Source organism: Pongo pygmaeus, chromosome 8 (assembly GCF_028885625.2).
Source record: "Pongo pygmaeus isolate AG05252 chromosome 8, NHGRI_mPonPyg2-v2.0_pri, whole genome shotgun sequence".
NCBI lineage: Eukaryota > Metazoa > Chordata > Mammalia > Primates > Hominidae > Pongo > Pongo pygmaeus.
In genome coordinates this window covers 69,246,586-69,262,944 of record NC_072381.2, presented here as the reverse complement: position 1 = coordinate 69,262,944, position 16,359 = coordinate 69,246,586, and the positions used below count along the sequence as shown (strand labels likewise).

Genomic DNA, 16,359 nt, shown 5'->3' with positions numbered 1-16,359 from the left:
TTCCCTGGAGTTGGGCCAGGGCTGTGCCCTGTCCGCCAGGGGTAGACTCACAGCTACAACCTGACACTCTTTTCCCAAGCAGCTAGAGGGTGCCTCAGAGTCACAGACCCTGGCACTATAGGCAACCTACATCCAACCCTGCCATAGAGAGTGACCCTGTACCCTAAGACCCAGGTGTTAACAATAGTATGCAAGACCCTGAGCCCAGGATCCTAGTCCCACAGCCACTCCAAATGCTTGCACCTGGATTGCAGCACCATGGCAGCTGCTTGTAGGATATGTAAGACCTGACACCAAGAAGACTCCCACTGGCTAAAACTCTCTATTGTGGGGAAAACAAGAATGGAAGGATTCCAAAAGCTCTTGCCACTGAAGATATTAACAATCTACTCCACAGCTACCACCACTGCAAACTTCTCCAGCCTAGGCTTTTGAGGCACCCAGTTATTTTGACAATGAATGCAGCTGAAGAGGCTATAAGAGACTACAGTACTGAACCTACCTGGAAACAGAGTCACCACACCCTTCCCAAACAGCCCAGCTGAAGTGGAAATTTTAAAAGAGCCAATTGTTCCACTAGATGCACAGACATCAATGCAGGAAACAAGAAACATTAAAAAGCAATGAAATATGACACTGCTGAGAATGTAACTCTCTAGTTACAGGCCCAAAAGAAAAGGAAATCAACACCTAGCTAGAAAAAAATTCAAATAATGATCTTAAGGAAACTCAAACAGATAAAAGAAAATACAGATAGATAATTCAATGAAATCAGGAAAACAATTCACGATATGACTCAGAATTTCAACAAAGAAAGATATCATAAAAAAGAACCAAACAAAACTCTTGCAGCTGAAGAATTCAATGAATGCGGGAGGCTGAGGCAGGAGAATCACTTGAACCTGGGAGGCGGAGGTTGCAGTGAGCCAAGATCTTGCCACTGCACTCCGGCCTGGCGACAGAGCAAGACTCCGTCTCAAAAAAAAAAAAAAAAAAAGAATTCAATGAATGAAATTAAAAATACAATACAAAGCTGCACCAGCACACTTGATTAAGCAAAACAATCTCTGAACCTGAAGATACATTATTTGATATTACTCAGAGGGGGAAAAAAAAGGAAACAATAATGAAAAAGGATAAAGAGCGCCTACAAGACTGCTGGGACACCATTAAACATTTGTATTACAGGCGTTCCAAAAGGAGAAGAAGGGTAAAAGGCATAGAAAACCTATTTAATAATAGCTGAAAACTACCCAAGTCTGGGGAAAAGATAAGGGTATCCAACTCCAGGAAATTCAAAAGTCCCCAAATAGATTCAACCAAAAAAAGTCCCCTCTGAAGCACATTTTAGTCAGATTGTCAAACATAAAAGACAAATAAAGAATTCTAGAAACAGCAAGATAGCTAGATTAACAAAGAAAAAAGATCCAAATAAGCACAATCAGAAATAACAAAGGTGACATTACAACTGACCCCAAAGAAATATAAAAAGTCCTCAGAGATTATTATGAACACCTCTATGCACACAAACTTTTATAAAAAACCTAGAAGAAATGGATAAATTCCTGGAAACACACAACCTCCCAAGACTGAACCAGAAAAAAATTGAAAGCCTGAACAGACAAGTAAGGACTTCTGAAATTGAAATTGAAATTTAAAAAACAAAACAAAACAAAACAAAAACCTACTAACTAAAAAAAGCCCTGGACTGGATGGATTCACAGTCGAATTTTACCAGACATACAAAGAAGAGCTAGTATCGATCCTACTGAAATTATTCCAAAAAAATTGAGAAGGAAAGACTCTTCCTTAACTCATTTTATGAAGCCAGCATCATCATTCTGATACCAAAACTCATCACGGACATAATGAAAAAAGAAAACTTCAGGCTGATATTCCTGCTGAACACAGATACAAAATACTCAAAAAAAATGCTAGAAAACAAAACCTAGCAGCACATCAAAAAGTTAATTTACTATAATCAATTAGGCTTTGTGGGGTGCAAGGTTGGTTCAATAAATGTAATTCACCACATAAACAGAATTAAAAACCATATGATCATCTCCACAGATGCAGAAAAAGCTTTCAAAAAAATTCAGCATCCTGGCCAGGCACAGTGGCTCACACCTGTAATTCCAGCACTTTGGGAGGCCGAGGTGGGTGGATCACCTGAGGTCAGGAGTTTGAGACCAGCCTGGCCAACATGGTAAAACTTTATCTCTACTAAAAATACAAAAACTAGCTGGGCGTGGTGGCAGGGGCCTGTAATCCCAGCTACACAGGAGGCTAAGGCAGGAGAACTGCATTAACCCAGGAGGTGGAGGTTGCAGTGAGTCAAGATCACACCACTGCGCTCCAGCCTGGGCAACAGAGTAAGACTACATCTCAAGAAAAACAAAAAAACCCAGAAATAACAGACACTGGCAAGGATGAAGAGAAAGGGGCATGCTCATACACTGCTGGTGGGAATGTAAATTAGTACAATCACTATGGAGAACAGTACAAAGGTTCCTTTAAAAACTAAAAATAGATCTACCGTATGATCCAGCAATCCCAGTGCCAAGTATATATCCAAAAGAAAGGAAATTAGCATGATGAAGAGATATCTGCATTCCCATGTTTATTGCAGGACTATTCACAATAGCTAACATATGGAATCAACCTAAGTGTCCATCAACAGATGAATGGATAAAGAAAATGTGGTGCTTATATATAATGAAACACTATTCAGCCATAAGAAGAATGTAATCTTGTCACATGGATGGAAGTGTAGTTCATTATATTAGTAAAATAAGCCCAGCATAGAAAGACAAATATCACATGTTTTCACTCACATGTGGGATTTCTGCATTTCCAACTGAGGTACCTCGTTCATCTCATTGGGACTGGTTGGACAGTGGGTGCAGACCATGGAGAATGAGCCAAAGCAGGGTGGGGCATCGCCTCACCCGGGAAGCACAAGGGGTCAGGGAATTTCCCTTTCCTAGCAAACGGAAGCCATGACAGACTGTACCTGAAAAAACGGGAGAATCCAGCCCACATACTGCACTTTTCCCATGGTCTTAGCAACTGGCAGACCAGAAGATTCTTTCCTATGCCTGGCTCAGTAGGTCCCACGCCCATGGAGCCTTGCTCACTGCTAGTGCAGCAGTCTGAGATGGACCTGAGAGGTTGCAGCCCGGCTGGAGGAGGGGTGTCTGCCATTGCTGAGGCTTGATTAGGTAAACAAAATGGCCAGAAAGCTCAAACTGGGTGGAGCCCACCACAGCTCAGCAAGGCCTACTGCCTCTGTGAGCAAGGCATAGCTGAACAAAAGCCAGCAAACAACTTCTGCAGACTTAAACATCCTTGTCTGACAGTTCTGAAAAGAGCAGTGGTTCTCCCAGCATGGCATTTGAGCTCTGAGAACCAGACTGCCTCCTCAAGAGGGTCCCTGACCCCCGTGTAGCCTAACTGGGGGACACCTCCCAGCAGGGGCCGACAGACACCTCATACAGGCGGGTGCCCCTCTGGGATGAAGCTTCCAGAGGAAGGATCAGGCAGCAATATTTGCTGTTCTGCAGCCTCCACTGGTGATACCCAGGCAAACGGTCTGGAATGGACCTCCAGCAAACTCCAACAGATCTGCAGCTGAGGGACCTGACTGTTAGAAGGAAAACTAACAGAAAGGAATAGCATCAACATCAACAAAAAGGTCATCTACACCAAAACCCCATCTGTAGGTCACCAACATCAAAGACCAAAGGTAGACAAAACCACAAAGATGGGGAGAAACCAGAGTAGAAAAGCTGAAACTTCTAAAAATCAGAGCACCTCTTCTCCTCCAAAGGACTGCAGCTCTTCGCAAGCAACAGAACAAAGCTGGATGGAGAATGACTTTGATGAGTTGACAGAAGTAGGCTTCAGAAGGTCGGTAATAACAAACCTTCTCCCAGCTAAAGGAGCATGTTCTAAGCCATCGCAAGAAAGCTAAAACCCTTGAAAAAAGGTTAGACGAATGGCTAACTACAACAAATAGTGTAGAGAAGACCTTAAATGACCTAATGGAGCTGAAAACCATGGCACAAGAACTTCATGGTGCATGCACAAGCTTCGGTAGCTGATTTGATCAAGTGGAACAAAGGGTATCACAGTGACTGAAGATGGAATTAATGAAATAAAGTGAGAAGACAAGTTTAGAGAAAAAAGAGTAAAAACAAACAAATAAAGCCTCCAAGAAATATGGGACTATCTAAAAAGACCAAATCTATGTTTGATTGGTGTACATCTGAAAGTGACGGGGAGAATGGAACCAGGCTGAAAAACACTATTCAGGAAATTATCCAGGAGAATTTCCCCAACCTAGCAAGGCAGGCCAACATTCAAATTCAGAAATACAGAGAACACCACAAAGATACTTCTCGAGAAGAGCAACCACCAGACACATAATTGTCAGATTCACCAAGGTTGAAATGAAGGAAAAAATGTTAAGGACAGCCAGAGAGAAAGGTCAGGTTACCCACAAATGGAGGCCCATCAGACTAACAGTGGCTCTCTCTGCAGAAACCCTACAAGCAAGAAAAGAGTGGGGGCCAATATTCAACATTCTTAAAAAAAAGAATTTTCAACCCACAATTTCATATCCAGCCAAACTAAGCTTTGTAAATAAAGGAGAATTAAATCCTTTGCAGACAAGCAAATGCTGAGAGATTTTGTCACCACCAGGCCTGTCTTACAAGAGCTCCTGAAGGAAGCACTGAACATGGAAAGGAACAACCGGTACCAGCCACTGCAAAAACATGCCAAATTGTAAAGACCATCAATACTATGAAGAAACTGCATCAATTAACGAGCAAAATAACCAGTGAGCATCATAATGACAGGATCAAATTCACACATAACACTATTAGCCTTAAATGTAAATGGGCTAAATGCCCCAATGAAAAGGTACAGACTGGCAAATTGGATGAAGAGTCAAGACCCATCAGGAGACCCATCTCATGTGCAGAGACACACATAGGCTCAAAATAAAGGGATGGAGGAAGATCTATGAAGCAAATGGAAAGAAAAAAAAAAAAAAAGCAGGGGCTGCAATCCTAGTCTCTGATCAAAAAGACTTTAAACCAACACAGATCAAAAGAGACAAAGAAGGCCATTACATAATGGTAAAGCAATCAATTCAACAAGAAGTGCTAACTATTCTAAATATATATGCACCCAATACAGGGGCATCCAGATTCATAAAGCAAGTCCTTAGAGTCCTAAAAAGAGACTTAGACTCTCACACAATAATAGAGACTTTAACACCCCACTGTCAATATTAGATCGACAAGACAGAAGGTTAACAAGGATATCCAGGACTGGAACTCAGCTCTGCACTAAGCAAACCATTATAATAGACATCTACAGAACTCTCTCCACCCCAAATCAACAGAATATACATTCTTCTCAGCACCACATCACACTTATTCTAAAATTGACCACATAATTGGAAGTAAAGCACTCCTCAGCAAATGTAAAAGAACAGAAATCACAACAAACTGTCTCTCAGACCACAGTGCAATCAAATTAGAACTCAGGATTAAGAAACTCACTCAAAACCACACAACTACATGGAAACTGAACAACCTGCTCCTGAATGACTACTGGGTAAATAATGAAATGAAGGCAGAAATAAAGATGTTCTTTGAAACCAATGAGAACAAAGACACAATGTACCAGAATCTCTGGGACACATTTAAAGCAGTGTGTAGAGGAAAATTTATAGCACTAAATGCCCACAAGAGAAAGCAAGAAAGACCTAAAAATCGATACCCTAACATCACAATTAAAAGAACAAGAGAAGCAAGAACAAATTCAAAAGCTAGCAGAAGGCAAGAAATAACTCAGATCAAAGCAGAACTGAAAGAGATAGAGACATAAAAAACCTTTCAAAAAATCAATGAATCCAGGAGCTGGTTTTTTGAAAAGATCAACAAAATTGATAGACAGCTAGCAAGACTAATAAAGAAGAAAAGAGAGAAGAATCAAATAGACGCAATAAAAAATGATAAAGGGGATATCACCACCGATCCCACAGAAATACAAATTACCATCAAAGAATACTATAAACACCTCTATGCAAATAAACTAGAAAATCTAGAAGAAATGAATAAATTCCTGGACACATACACCCAAGACCAAACCAGGAAGAAGTTGAATCTCTGAATAGAAAAATAACAGACTCTGAAATTGAGGCAATAACAGCTTCCCAACCAAGAGAGTCCAGGACCAGATGGATTCACAGCCGAATTCTATCAGAGGTACTAAGAGGAGCTGGTACCATTCCTTCTGAAACTATTCCAATCAATAGAAAAAGAGGGAATCCTCCCTAACTCATTTTATGAGGCCAGCATCATCCTGATACCAAAGCCTGTCAGAGACACAACAAAAAAAGAGAATTTTAGGCCAATATCCCTGATGAACATCGATGCAAAAATCCTCAATAAAATACTAGCAAACCGAATCCAGTAGCACATCAAAAAGCTTATCCACCACAATCAAGTCAGCTTCATCCCTGGGATGCAAGGCTGGTTCAACATATGCAAATCAATAAACGTAATCCATCACATAAACAGAACCAATGACAAAAACTACATCAGTATCTCAATAGATGCAGAAAAGGCCTTTGACAAAATTCAACAGCCCTTCATGCTGAAAACTCAATAAACTAGGTATTGATGGAACATATCTCAAAATAATAAGAGCTATTTATGACAAACCCACAGCCAGTATCATACTGAATGGGAAAAACTGGAAGCACTGTTTGAAATCCAGCACAAGACAAGGATACCCTCCCTCACCACTCGTATTCAACATAGTGTTGGATGTTCTGGCCAGGGCAATCAGGCAAGAGAAAGAAATAAAGGGTATTCAATTAGGAAAACAGGAAGTCAAATCGTCCCTGTTTGCAGATGACATCATTGTAAATTTAGAAAACCCCATCGTCTCAGCCCAAAATCTCCTTAAGCTGATAAGCAACTTCTGCAAAGTCTCAGGATACAAAATCAATGTGCAAAAATCACAAGCATTCCTATTCACCAATAACGGACAAACAGAGAGCCAAATCATGAGTGAACTCCCATTCACAATTGCTACAAAGAGAATAAAATACCTAGGAATCCAACTTACAAGGGACGTGAAGGACCTCTTCAAGGAGAACTACAAACCACTGCTCAACGAAATAAAAGAGGACACAAACAAATAGAAGAACATTCCATGCTCATGGATAGGAAGAATCAATATCCTGAAAATGGCCATACTGCCTAAAGTAATTTATAGATTCAATGCCATCCCCATCAAGCTACCAATGACTTTCTTCACAGAATTGGAAAAATCTACTTTAAAGTTCATATGGAACCAAAAAAGAGCCCACATTGCCAAGACAATACGAAGCCAAAAGAACAAAGCTGGAGGCATCATGCTACCTGACTTCAAACTATACTACAAGGCTACAGTAACCAAAACAGCAAGGTACTGGTACCAAAACAGAGATATAGACCAATAGAACAGAACAGAGGCCTCAGAAATAACAACACACATCTACAACCATCTGATCTTTGACAAACCTGACAAAAACAAGAAATGGGGAAAGGATTTCCTATTTAATAAATGGTGCTGGGAAAACTAGCTAGCCATATGTAGAAAGCTGAAACTGGATCCCTTCCTTACACCTTATACAAAAATTAATTCAGGATGGATTAAAGGCTTAAATGTTAGACCTAAAACCACAAAAACCCTAGAAGATAACCTAGGCAATACCATTCAGGACATAGGCATGGGCAAGGACTTCATGACTAAAACACCAAAAGCAATAGCTACAAAAGCCAAAATATACAAATGGGATCTAATTAAACTAAAGAGCTTCTGCAAAAGAAACTATGATCAGAGTGAACGAACAGGCAACCTACAGAATGGGAGAAAATTTTTGCAATCTACCCATCTGACAAATGGTTAATATCCAGAATCTACAAAGAACTTAAATTTACAAGAAAAAAACAACCCCATCAAAAAGTGGGCAAAGGATATGAACAGACACTTCTCAAAAGAAGACACTTATGCAGCCAACAGACACATGAAAAAATGCTTATCATCACTGGTCATAAGAGAAATGCTAAGCAAAACCACAATGAGATACCATCTCATGCCAATTCGAATGGCAATCATTAAAAAGTCAGGAAACAACAGATGCTGGAGAGGATATGGAGAAATAGGAACACTTTTACACTGTTGGTGGGAGTGTAAACTAGTTCAACCATTGTGGAAGACAGTGTGGCGATTTCTCAAGGATCTAGAAGTAGAAATACCATTTGACCCAGCAATCCCATTACTGGGTAAATACCCAAAGGATTATAAATCATGCTACTGTAAGGACACATATACATGTATGTTTACTGTGGCACTACTCACAATAGCGAAGACTTGGAACCGACTCAAATGTCCATCAATAATAGACTGGATTAAGAAAATGCGGCACATGTACACCATGGAATACCATGCAGCCATAAAAAAGGATGAGTTCATGTCTTTTGCAGGGACATGGATGAAGCTGGAAACCACCATTCTCAGCAAAATCTCACAAGAATAGAAAACCAAACACCACATGTTCTCACTCATAGCTGGAAATTGAACAATGAGAACACTTGGACACAGGGCAGGGAACATCACACACTGGGGCCTGTCGGAGGGTTGGGGGCTGGAGGAGGAATAGCATTAGGAGAAATACCTAATGTAAATGATGAGTTGATGGGTGCAGCAAACCAACATGGCACATATATACCTATGTAACAAACCTGCACGTTGTGCACATGTACCCTAGAACTTAAAGTATAAAAAAAAAAAAAAGGGAGAGAAGGAAGAAAGGAAGGAAAGAAAGGAGTCGGGGGGGGGAAGGGGGAGGGAGGAAGGAAGTAAAGAAGTAAAGAGGGTGGGAGGGAGGAAGAGAGAGAAGAAGAAAGGAAAGGAGGGAAGGATGGATGGATGGATGGAGGGAGGGAGGGGAGGGAAGGGAAAGAAGGAAGGAAGCAAGCAAGCAAACATGGAAGGAAGAAAATATGGAAGGAAGGAAGGGAGGGAGAGAGAGGGAGGGAGGGAGAGAGAGAGGGAGAGAGAGAGGGACGGAGGGAGGGAGGGAGGGATCAGAAATCATAGCCAGTGAAACCCAGGAAAACCATTAGGCAGGAATTAGGATGATACCTTACTCAGGTTTGCATTCCCAACATTTAGCACCACATGTATCAAAAATGTTGTTGGATGAATACTGAACAACAGTCAAACACTGAATAAACCTGGCAGGTTTGCATCACAGGGGAGGGCACAGTGTTACTGGACTCTGAGTGGGTTGCTGTTTTTCATGCCAAGTCATGACAGTAGGATTCAGTGTGTTGGGTGAACACAGTTTTATGACTCTCACTTTAAAAAAACTGCAAGTGCTATAAATAAAAGCTTTCATAATTTCGAGATAGAAAAAAAAAAACAGAAGACCATGTGTTCTAACAAAGACGGAGTAGGATGGCATCAAACTGTGTCACTGTAAAACACACACACACACACAAAATACATTTTTAAAACTTAATTAGAAAAAGAGAATTAACTGTCTTTAAGAATACATTTTGGTTTTCTGATAAATTAACAGTTTATTTATTTATTTATTTCTGAGACAGAGTTTCGCTCTCGTTGCCCAGGCTGGAGTGCAATGTTGCAATCTCGGCTCACCGCAACCTCCACCTCCTGGGTTCAAACAATTCTCCTACCTCAGCCTCCCGAGTAGCTGGAATTACAATCATGTGCCACCACGCCCGGCTAATTTTTTTTGTATTTTTTAGTAGAGACGGGGTTTCTCCATGTTGGTCAGGCTGGTCTCGAACTCCTGACTTCAGGTGATCCACCTGGCTTGGCCTCCCAAAGTGCTGGGATTACAGGCATGAGCCACCAGACCCGGACAACAGTTTATTATTTAAAGTTGAAAAGAGGCCAGGCACAGTGACTCATGCCTGTAATCCCAACACTTCAGGAGGCCAAGGCAGGCAGATCACTTAAGGCCAGGAGTTCAAGACCAGCCTGGCCAACATGGTGAAACCCCATCTCTACTAAAAATACAAAAATTAGCTAGGCATGGCGGCATGTGCCTGTGGTCCCAGCTACTTGGGAGGCTGAGGCAGGAGAATCACTTGAGCCCAGGAAGCAGAGGTCGCACTGATCCAAGATTGTACCACTGCACTCCAGTGAGACTGTCTCAAAAAAAAAAAAAAAGAAAAGAAAAACAAAGGTTGAAAAGAAGCAAAAGTATCACCTTTCTAATGAATTTATGAGCTGCATATTGACTGCATCTGTCTTAGAATTTTGCAACCAGGCCAGGCACAGTGCCTCACGCCTGTAATCCCAGCACTTTGGGAGGCCAAGGCAGGTGGATCACTTGAGGTCAGGAGTTCAAGACCAGCCTGGCCAACATGGTGAAACTCGGTCTCTACTAAAAATACAAAATTAGCTCGGTGTGGTGGTGCATGCCTGTAATCCCAGCTACTTGGGAGGCTGAGGCAGGAGAATCGCTTGAACCAGGAGACAGGGGTTGTAGTGAGCCGACATCATGTCACTGCACTCCAGCCTGGGCCACAGAGCCAGACTCCATCTCAAAAAAAAAAAAAAAAAAAAAAAAAAAAATTTGCAACCAGAAAGGCTATAATAAAGGCATTGGTTTTTTTAGTGCACATTTTGATAACTTCCAAAAAAAAATCTAATACAGAAAAGGGAACTCAAATCATCATTCTCAGTAAACTATCGCAAGGACAAAAGAACCAAACACCGCATGTTCTCACTCACAGATGGGAATTGAACAATGAGAACACATGGACACAGGAAGGGGAACATCACACTCTGGGGGCTGTTGTGGGGTGAGGGGAGGGGGGAGGGATAGCATTAGGAGATATACCTAATGCTAAATGACGAGTTGGTGGGTGCAGCACACCAGCATGGCACATGTGTACATATGTAACTAACCTGCACATTGTGCACATGTACCCTAAAACTTGAAGTATAATAATAAAAAAAAAAAAAGTATTTTTCCACAGGAAAAGACTAAGGAATAGTAAATAACGCTGACAAAGGGGAAGACTAAGCTGTTTCTTTTCTCTGGTTCATAGGCCTATGCTTATTTATTTTTTATTTTTTTTACTATTGAAACCAAATGAGATTATTATACATGGATTTTATGTTTATTCCCTATAACTAACATTCCTATATATACACCTGTTTACTACAGATATTTTGAGTCAAGTTGTGATTATGACGGAGTGAAGAATTATTTTGGGACAGCTGCTTTTGATGACAAATGATTTATAGACATAAAAGTAACAGAAAAAGAGAAGTGATGAAAAAAGTCCTATGTTTCACTATTACAAATAAAGGAAAACTATTTGCTTAAAAATAAATAAATAAATAAATAAAAAGAAAAAAAAATAAACTATTCTTTAAAACCCACCCTGGCCACTTGACAGGCAAACTGAGGCCTGGGGGATAGAAAAAAAAATTACAGTGTACTTAGTAAGTATTAGTGATATATATTTTTCATTTCCCTAGATAAGGGTTTTCATGTTTTGACAAGAAATTTAAAAGTCACATAACAATCACAATTTTTCCCATTATTAAAATCACTTTGCATGGTTGCAGCTTACAGGATCACTTTTTAAGGTCCCAAACTATCATGCAAATTGAGGACTGCCTGTTCAGTGTTAGGAAATCTCCTCTGAAGCATCTCTTGAAGTGTAAAAATGACTTAAGGATAATGTGATTACCTACCTGTAATTCCTCTGCTGTGGAAACATCTAGTCCTGTTAGATCTTGTATTCTCATATTAATTCGAGACACCACAGGGTTTTCATAGCCAGAGAGCCAGGCACTAAGAATAAGAGAAACATTAGTTTTATTGATAATGTTTCATTACATGGAGACTAATAGCTATTATTTTTAAAACCATAATATTTAATATATAGGACAATAAACCTTTACTGAAGGCATTTAGTTCATTTTCTTGCTTAGTATATCATCTTTATTAATGGCTACTGTAATTTTTTTAAAATGTCACATTCTACTGTTAGAGGTTGGGAAGGAAAAAACTAATCAGATTTATTATAATGCTTCTATGAAAACAGTTGGATTAATGTAAGGAGGCTATATTGAAAGCTACCTACATTGAGAACTTCAAAAAATTCTTTAGAAAACCATACCAAACAAAACAACGTTCTTTCCAGGTAAGGTATAGGAACTGACTATGGTGGAAGTCGTGGGGTCTTTAGCCTGCGCTACATAATGCTAATATTTTATAAGAAAAAAATTCTGCTTACTGCTTAAGTTTTGAAAAGGTACCCAAACACACCTACTGAAGGATGGACAATAACAGGTGTTGGTAAGGATGTGAAGAAACTGGAGCCCTCATACATTGCTGATGGGAATGTAAAAGGGTCAGCCACTTTGGAAAACAGTTTGGTAGTTGCTCAAAATGCTAAACACAGTTATCAAATGACCCAGCAATTTACTTCTAGGTATATATCCAAGATAAATTAAATCTTATGTCTATACAATAACTTGTACAGATTTTTTTATGGCATCATTACATATAATAGCCAAAAAGTAGAAACTACCCAAATATCCATCAATTTATCAATGGATACATAAAACGTGCTATGTCTATAAACTGGAATATTACTGTGTCACAAAAAGGAATAAAGTACTGGCCAGGCACAGTGGCTCATGCCTGTAATCCCAGCACTTTGGGAGGCTGAGGTGGAAAGGTCACTTGAGGCCAGGAGTTTGAGACCAGCCTGGGCAACACAGTGAGACCTCAACTCTACAAAACATTTAAAAAATTAGCTGGGCATGCTGACATGCACCTGTAATTCCAGCTACTCTGGCAGCTGAGGCAAGAGAGCCGCTTGAGCATAGGAGTTTGAGGCTGCAGCGAATTATGATCACACCACTGCACTCCAACCTGGGTGACAGAGTGAGACCCTGTCTCTACATACATGCTACAACATGGATGGAACATCATATTAAGTCAAAGAAGCCAGATACAAAGGCCACATGTTATATAATGCCACTTCTATGAAATATACAGAATAGGCAAATCAATAGATCATAGAAAATAATTAGTAGTTGCCGGGGGATGGGGCTGGGGGGAATGGGAAATGACTCCTAATGGGTACAGGATTTTTTTTGAGTGACAAAAATGTTCTGGAATTAGACATTGGTTATAGTTGCACAAGGCTAAAAACCACTGAAATGCATACTTTAAAAGCGTGAATTTTATGATATGGGAACTATATCTCTATTTTAAATGGTACTCCCAAATTCAGCTATATCCCTTTTTCACATATGCTTTTAAGCAGTCAATCAGTCCTTCACTTTCTTCACTTCTCCTCTCACTGAGCTTTGATTCCATAGTTCATCATTTTAACAACATTCTTTCTAAATGCCTAAACTCAACTGTCTGACAAAAACAATCCTGGATGAATCTCTTTTATCCAAGCTTATATCTCTGTCACCAAACCCTACTGGAGAAAGTCATGAAATAGGGCAGATATGTTCCACTAAAAATTCATGAATACCAACTTCAAATGGGCTCTTCACTTTTACTTCTTCTTCCACTCTGTACCCTAACTCACTTCAGCCTCTCCCTTCACTCAGTAGATAATGTATCTCCTACTTCATAGAGCAAATAACGCCTTTACAATTAAAAATTATTTCCCCAAATCTGTATATCCCTCCAGTTACCAATCTTTCTTTTCCTTCTTCAAGCTAACTTTGTCAGATTCCTAATCTCTGAACCCACTGTAATCTAGCTTTAGTCACTTATATCACTCCCTCAAAATTGCTCTTGCTAATCTTACCCACAGCCCTATTGTGCTTCTAAATCTAATGACATTTTTCAATTCTCATTGTATTTGTTCCTTTGGTAACATTTGTGACAACACTCACCCTTTTGGAAACTCTCTCAAACACTCATTCTCCAGGAATTCCTCCAGTATCTCAGGCTGCTTTGTCTTGGTCTCCTAATTTACAGACTCCAACACTATATTCTGCCTCCCTCTCAGGACCGCAGCAACATTTCCTCAAGAACGTATTTCCTCTAGCCCTAAGGCTAGCGCGTATGCTCTTCTCTCTGCCCAGAATATTCTTTTTCACTTTGCAAAATTAAAACTTTGGATATCACCTTAGTTACCACTTCTTTAGAGGAGCTTTCCTTTACCTCTCCCGCTGCCAGACGAAGCCAAAGCTTCCACAGACAGACAAAGGAAGCAAGCAAGCGTGAGAGAGCAAGCAAGAGAGAGTGTGTGGGTTTTTCTTTAACAAGAGAAAGACATGGAGAAGAAAGAAGTTTTTACTAATCATTACCAACATGAAACTAATACGACAAACAGGGTGGATTCTTAGATGAATCTAAGATTTATCCTATGTTACTAAAATTATTTGCTTGGTGATATCTTGCAAATTTTTTGGGACTGGCTGAGTATTACAGAATTCCTCAGTGTAGCAAAAATGGGAAGAATCAAAATGTTATTGTTGTAAAGAATATAGCTGATTAAGTATATTAAGAATTTTTTTCTTCTAATTCTGCCCAAGTTCCTGGTAGAACTAATCTGGAATATGTCAATGTACCTGTCTTTCCTGCCTGGCACAATTTGATGGATGTCTGAACTTTATAAGCAATCAACCAACTACTGACTTGATTTTTACAGGTAATTGGAATGCTATATTGGAAAGTATTCTAATAAAACTTTGAACTAAATGCCTCATGAACAAACTGTTCCTATTCCATCCTGGAACCTATCACCCACAGAGAACCTGTCTTCTGATATCTCCAACTTCCCTCCCTGCTACCAACAACTTTTAAATATCTAGTCTTATCTTTTCCTCTTGTACTTTGGTGGAATCATCGTACTTCAGCCTTATAGAGGCAGACTTTCTATCTATGCTTTTGATTCTATCCTTTCTAACTCTAGATGCCTTACTCCAGCAGTTATTGCCTCCCTTTTATCTTTAATCTCCTCTTTGTCAATGCTTGCTTATTGGTCTCCTGCTACCAAGAAAAATACGTTCACTTTAGCCATTCTAGCAAATTACCACTCGTCTTTCACTTTACTCCTTTAAAACTGCAAAAGCAAGAAATGCTTGTTACATTCCACAAATCGTCATGGGACACTGGTTATCTACATGCAAAGAAAGAAGCTGGACCTCTGCTTCACATTATATTAAAAAGAATTACTCAAGATGGATCAAAGACCTAAATGTAAAAGCTAAAATTATAAAAACTGTGGGAAGAAAACACAGGAGCAAATCTTTGTGACGTTGGACTAAGCAATGGTTTAGCTATGACATCAAAAGTACAGGCAACAAAAGGAATAAATAAACGGGACATTATCCAAATAAAAACCTTTGTGCTTCAAAGAATAACATCAGGAAAGTTAAACAGGATGGGCACAGTGTCTCAAATCTGTAATCCCAGCACTTTGGGAAGCCAAGGCAGGAAAATCACTTGAGTTCAAGACCAGTCTCGGCAACGTAGCAAGACCCTGTCTCCACAAAAAAAGTTTAAAAATTAGCCAGGTATGGTAGCATGTGCCTGTGTAGTCCTAGCTACTCATGAGGCTGAAGCAGAAGGATTACTTAAGCCCAGGAGTTCAAGGATGCAGGGAGCTACAATCACACCACTGCACTCCAGCTTGGGCCCCAGAATGAGAACCTATCTCTAAAAAAATAAAAATTTATGGTAAAATACATATAACATAAAATTAGCCATTTAGACTATTTTTTAAATTATGGTAAAATATATATAACAGAAATTTTACCATTTTAATTATTTTAAGTGTACAATTCACTGGTGTTAAGTACATTTACAATACCTTGCAACCATCGGCATTATCCATTTCCAGAACTTTTTCATTAAAACCAAACAGAAAACTGTACCCATTGAATAACAACTCCCATCTCTCCCTCCCCACAACCCCTGGTAACCCTCTATTCTATGTTCTGTCTGTATGGATTTGCCTATTCTAGGTATCTCCTATAAGAAGAATCATATATTATTTGTCAATTCTAGCTTATTTCACTTAACATGTGTTTTCTTTTTTTTTCTCCGAGACAGGGTCTCAACTCCAGTTGCCCAGGCTGGAGTGCAGTGATGCAATCTTGGCTCACTGCAGCCTCAACCTTCCAGGCTCAGATGACTCTTCCACCTCAGCCTCCCAAGTAGCTGGGACTACAGGCGCGTACCACCATAGTTTTATATTTTTAGTAGAGACAGGGTTTCATCATGGTGACCAGGCTGGTGTCAAACTCCTGGACTCAGGC

The 16,359-nt window shown here is 39.8% G+C and overlaps 1 protein-coding gene across 2 annotated transcripts in view; it reads right to left on the bottom strand.

The window, feature by feature from the left end:
* The window catches only part of P4HA1 (prolyl 4-hydroxylase subunit alpha 1), an 89,453-nt gene that overhangs the window by 10,777 nt on the left and 62,317 nt on the right, over positions 1-16,359 (bottom strand). For both annotated transcript variants that reach the window (XM_054503815.2, XM_054503814.2), the window contains exon 10: positions 11,812-11,911. In XM_054503815.2, the coding sequence (XP_054359790.1) occupies positions 11,812-11,911 (100 nt within the window). The remainder of the gene's footprint in view (positions 1-11,811; positions 11,912-16,359) is intronic.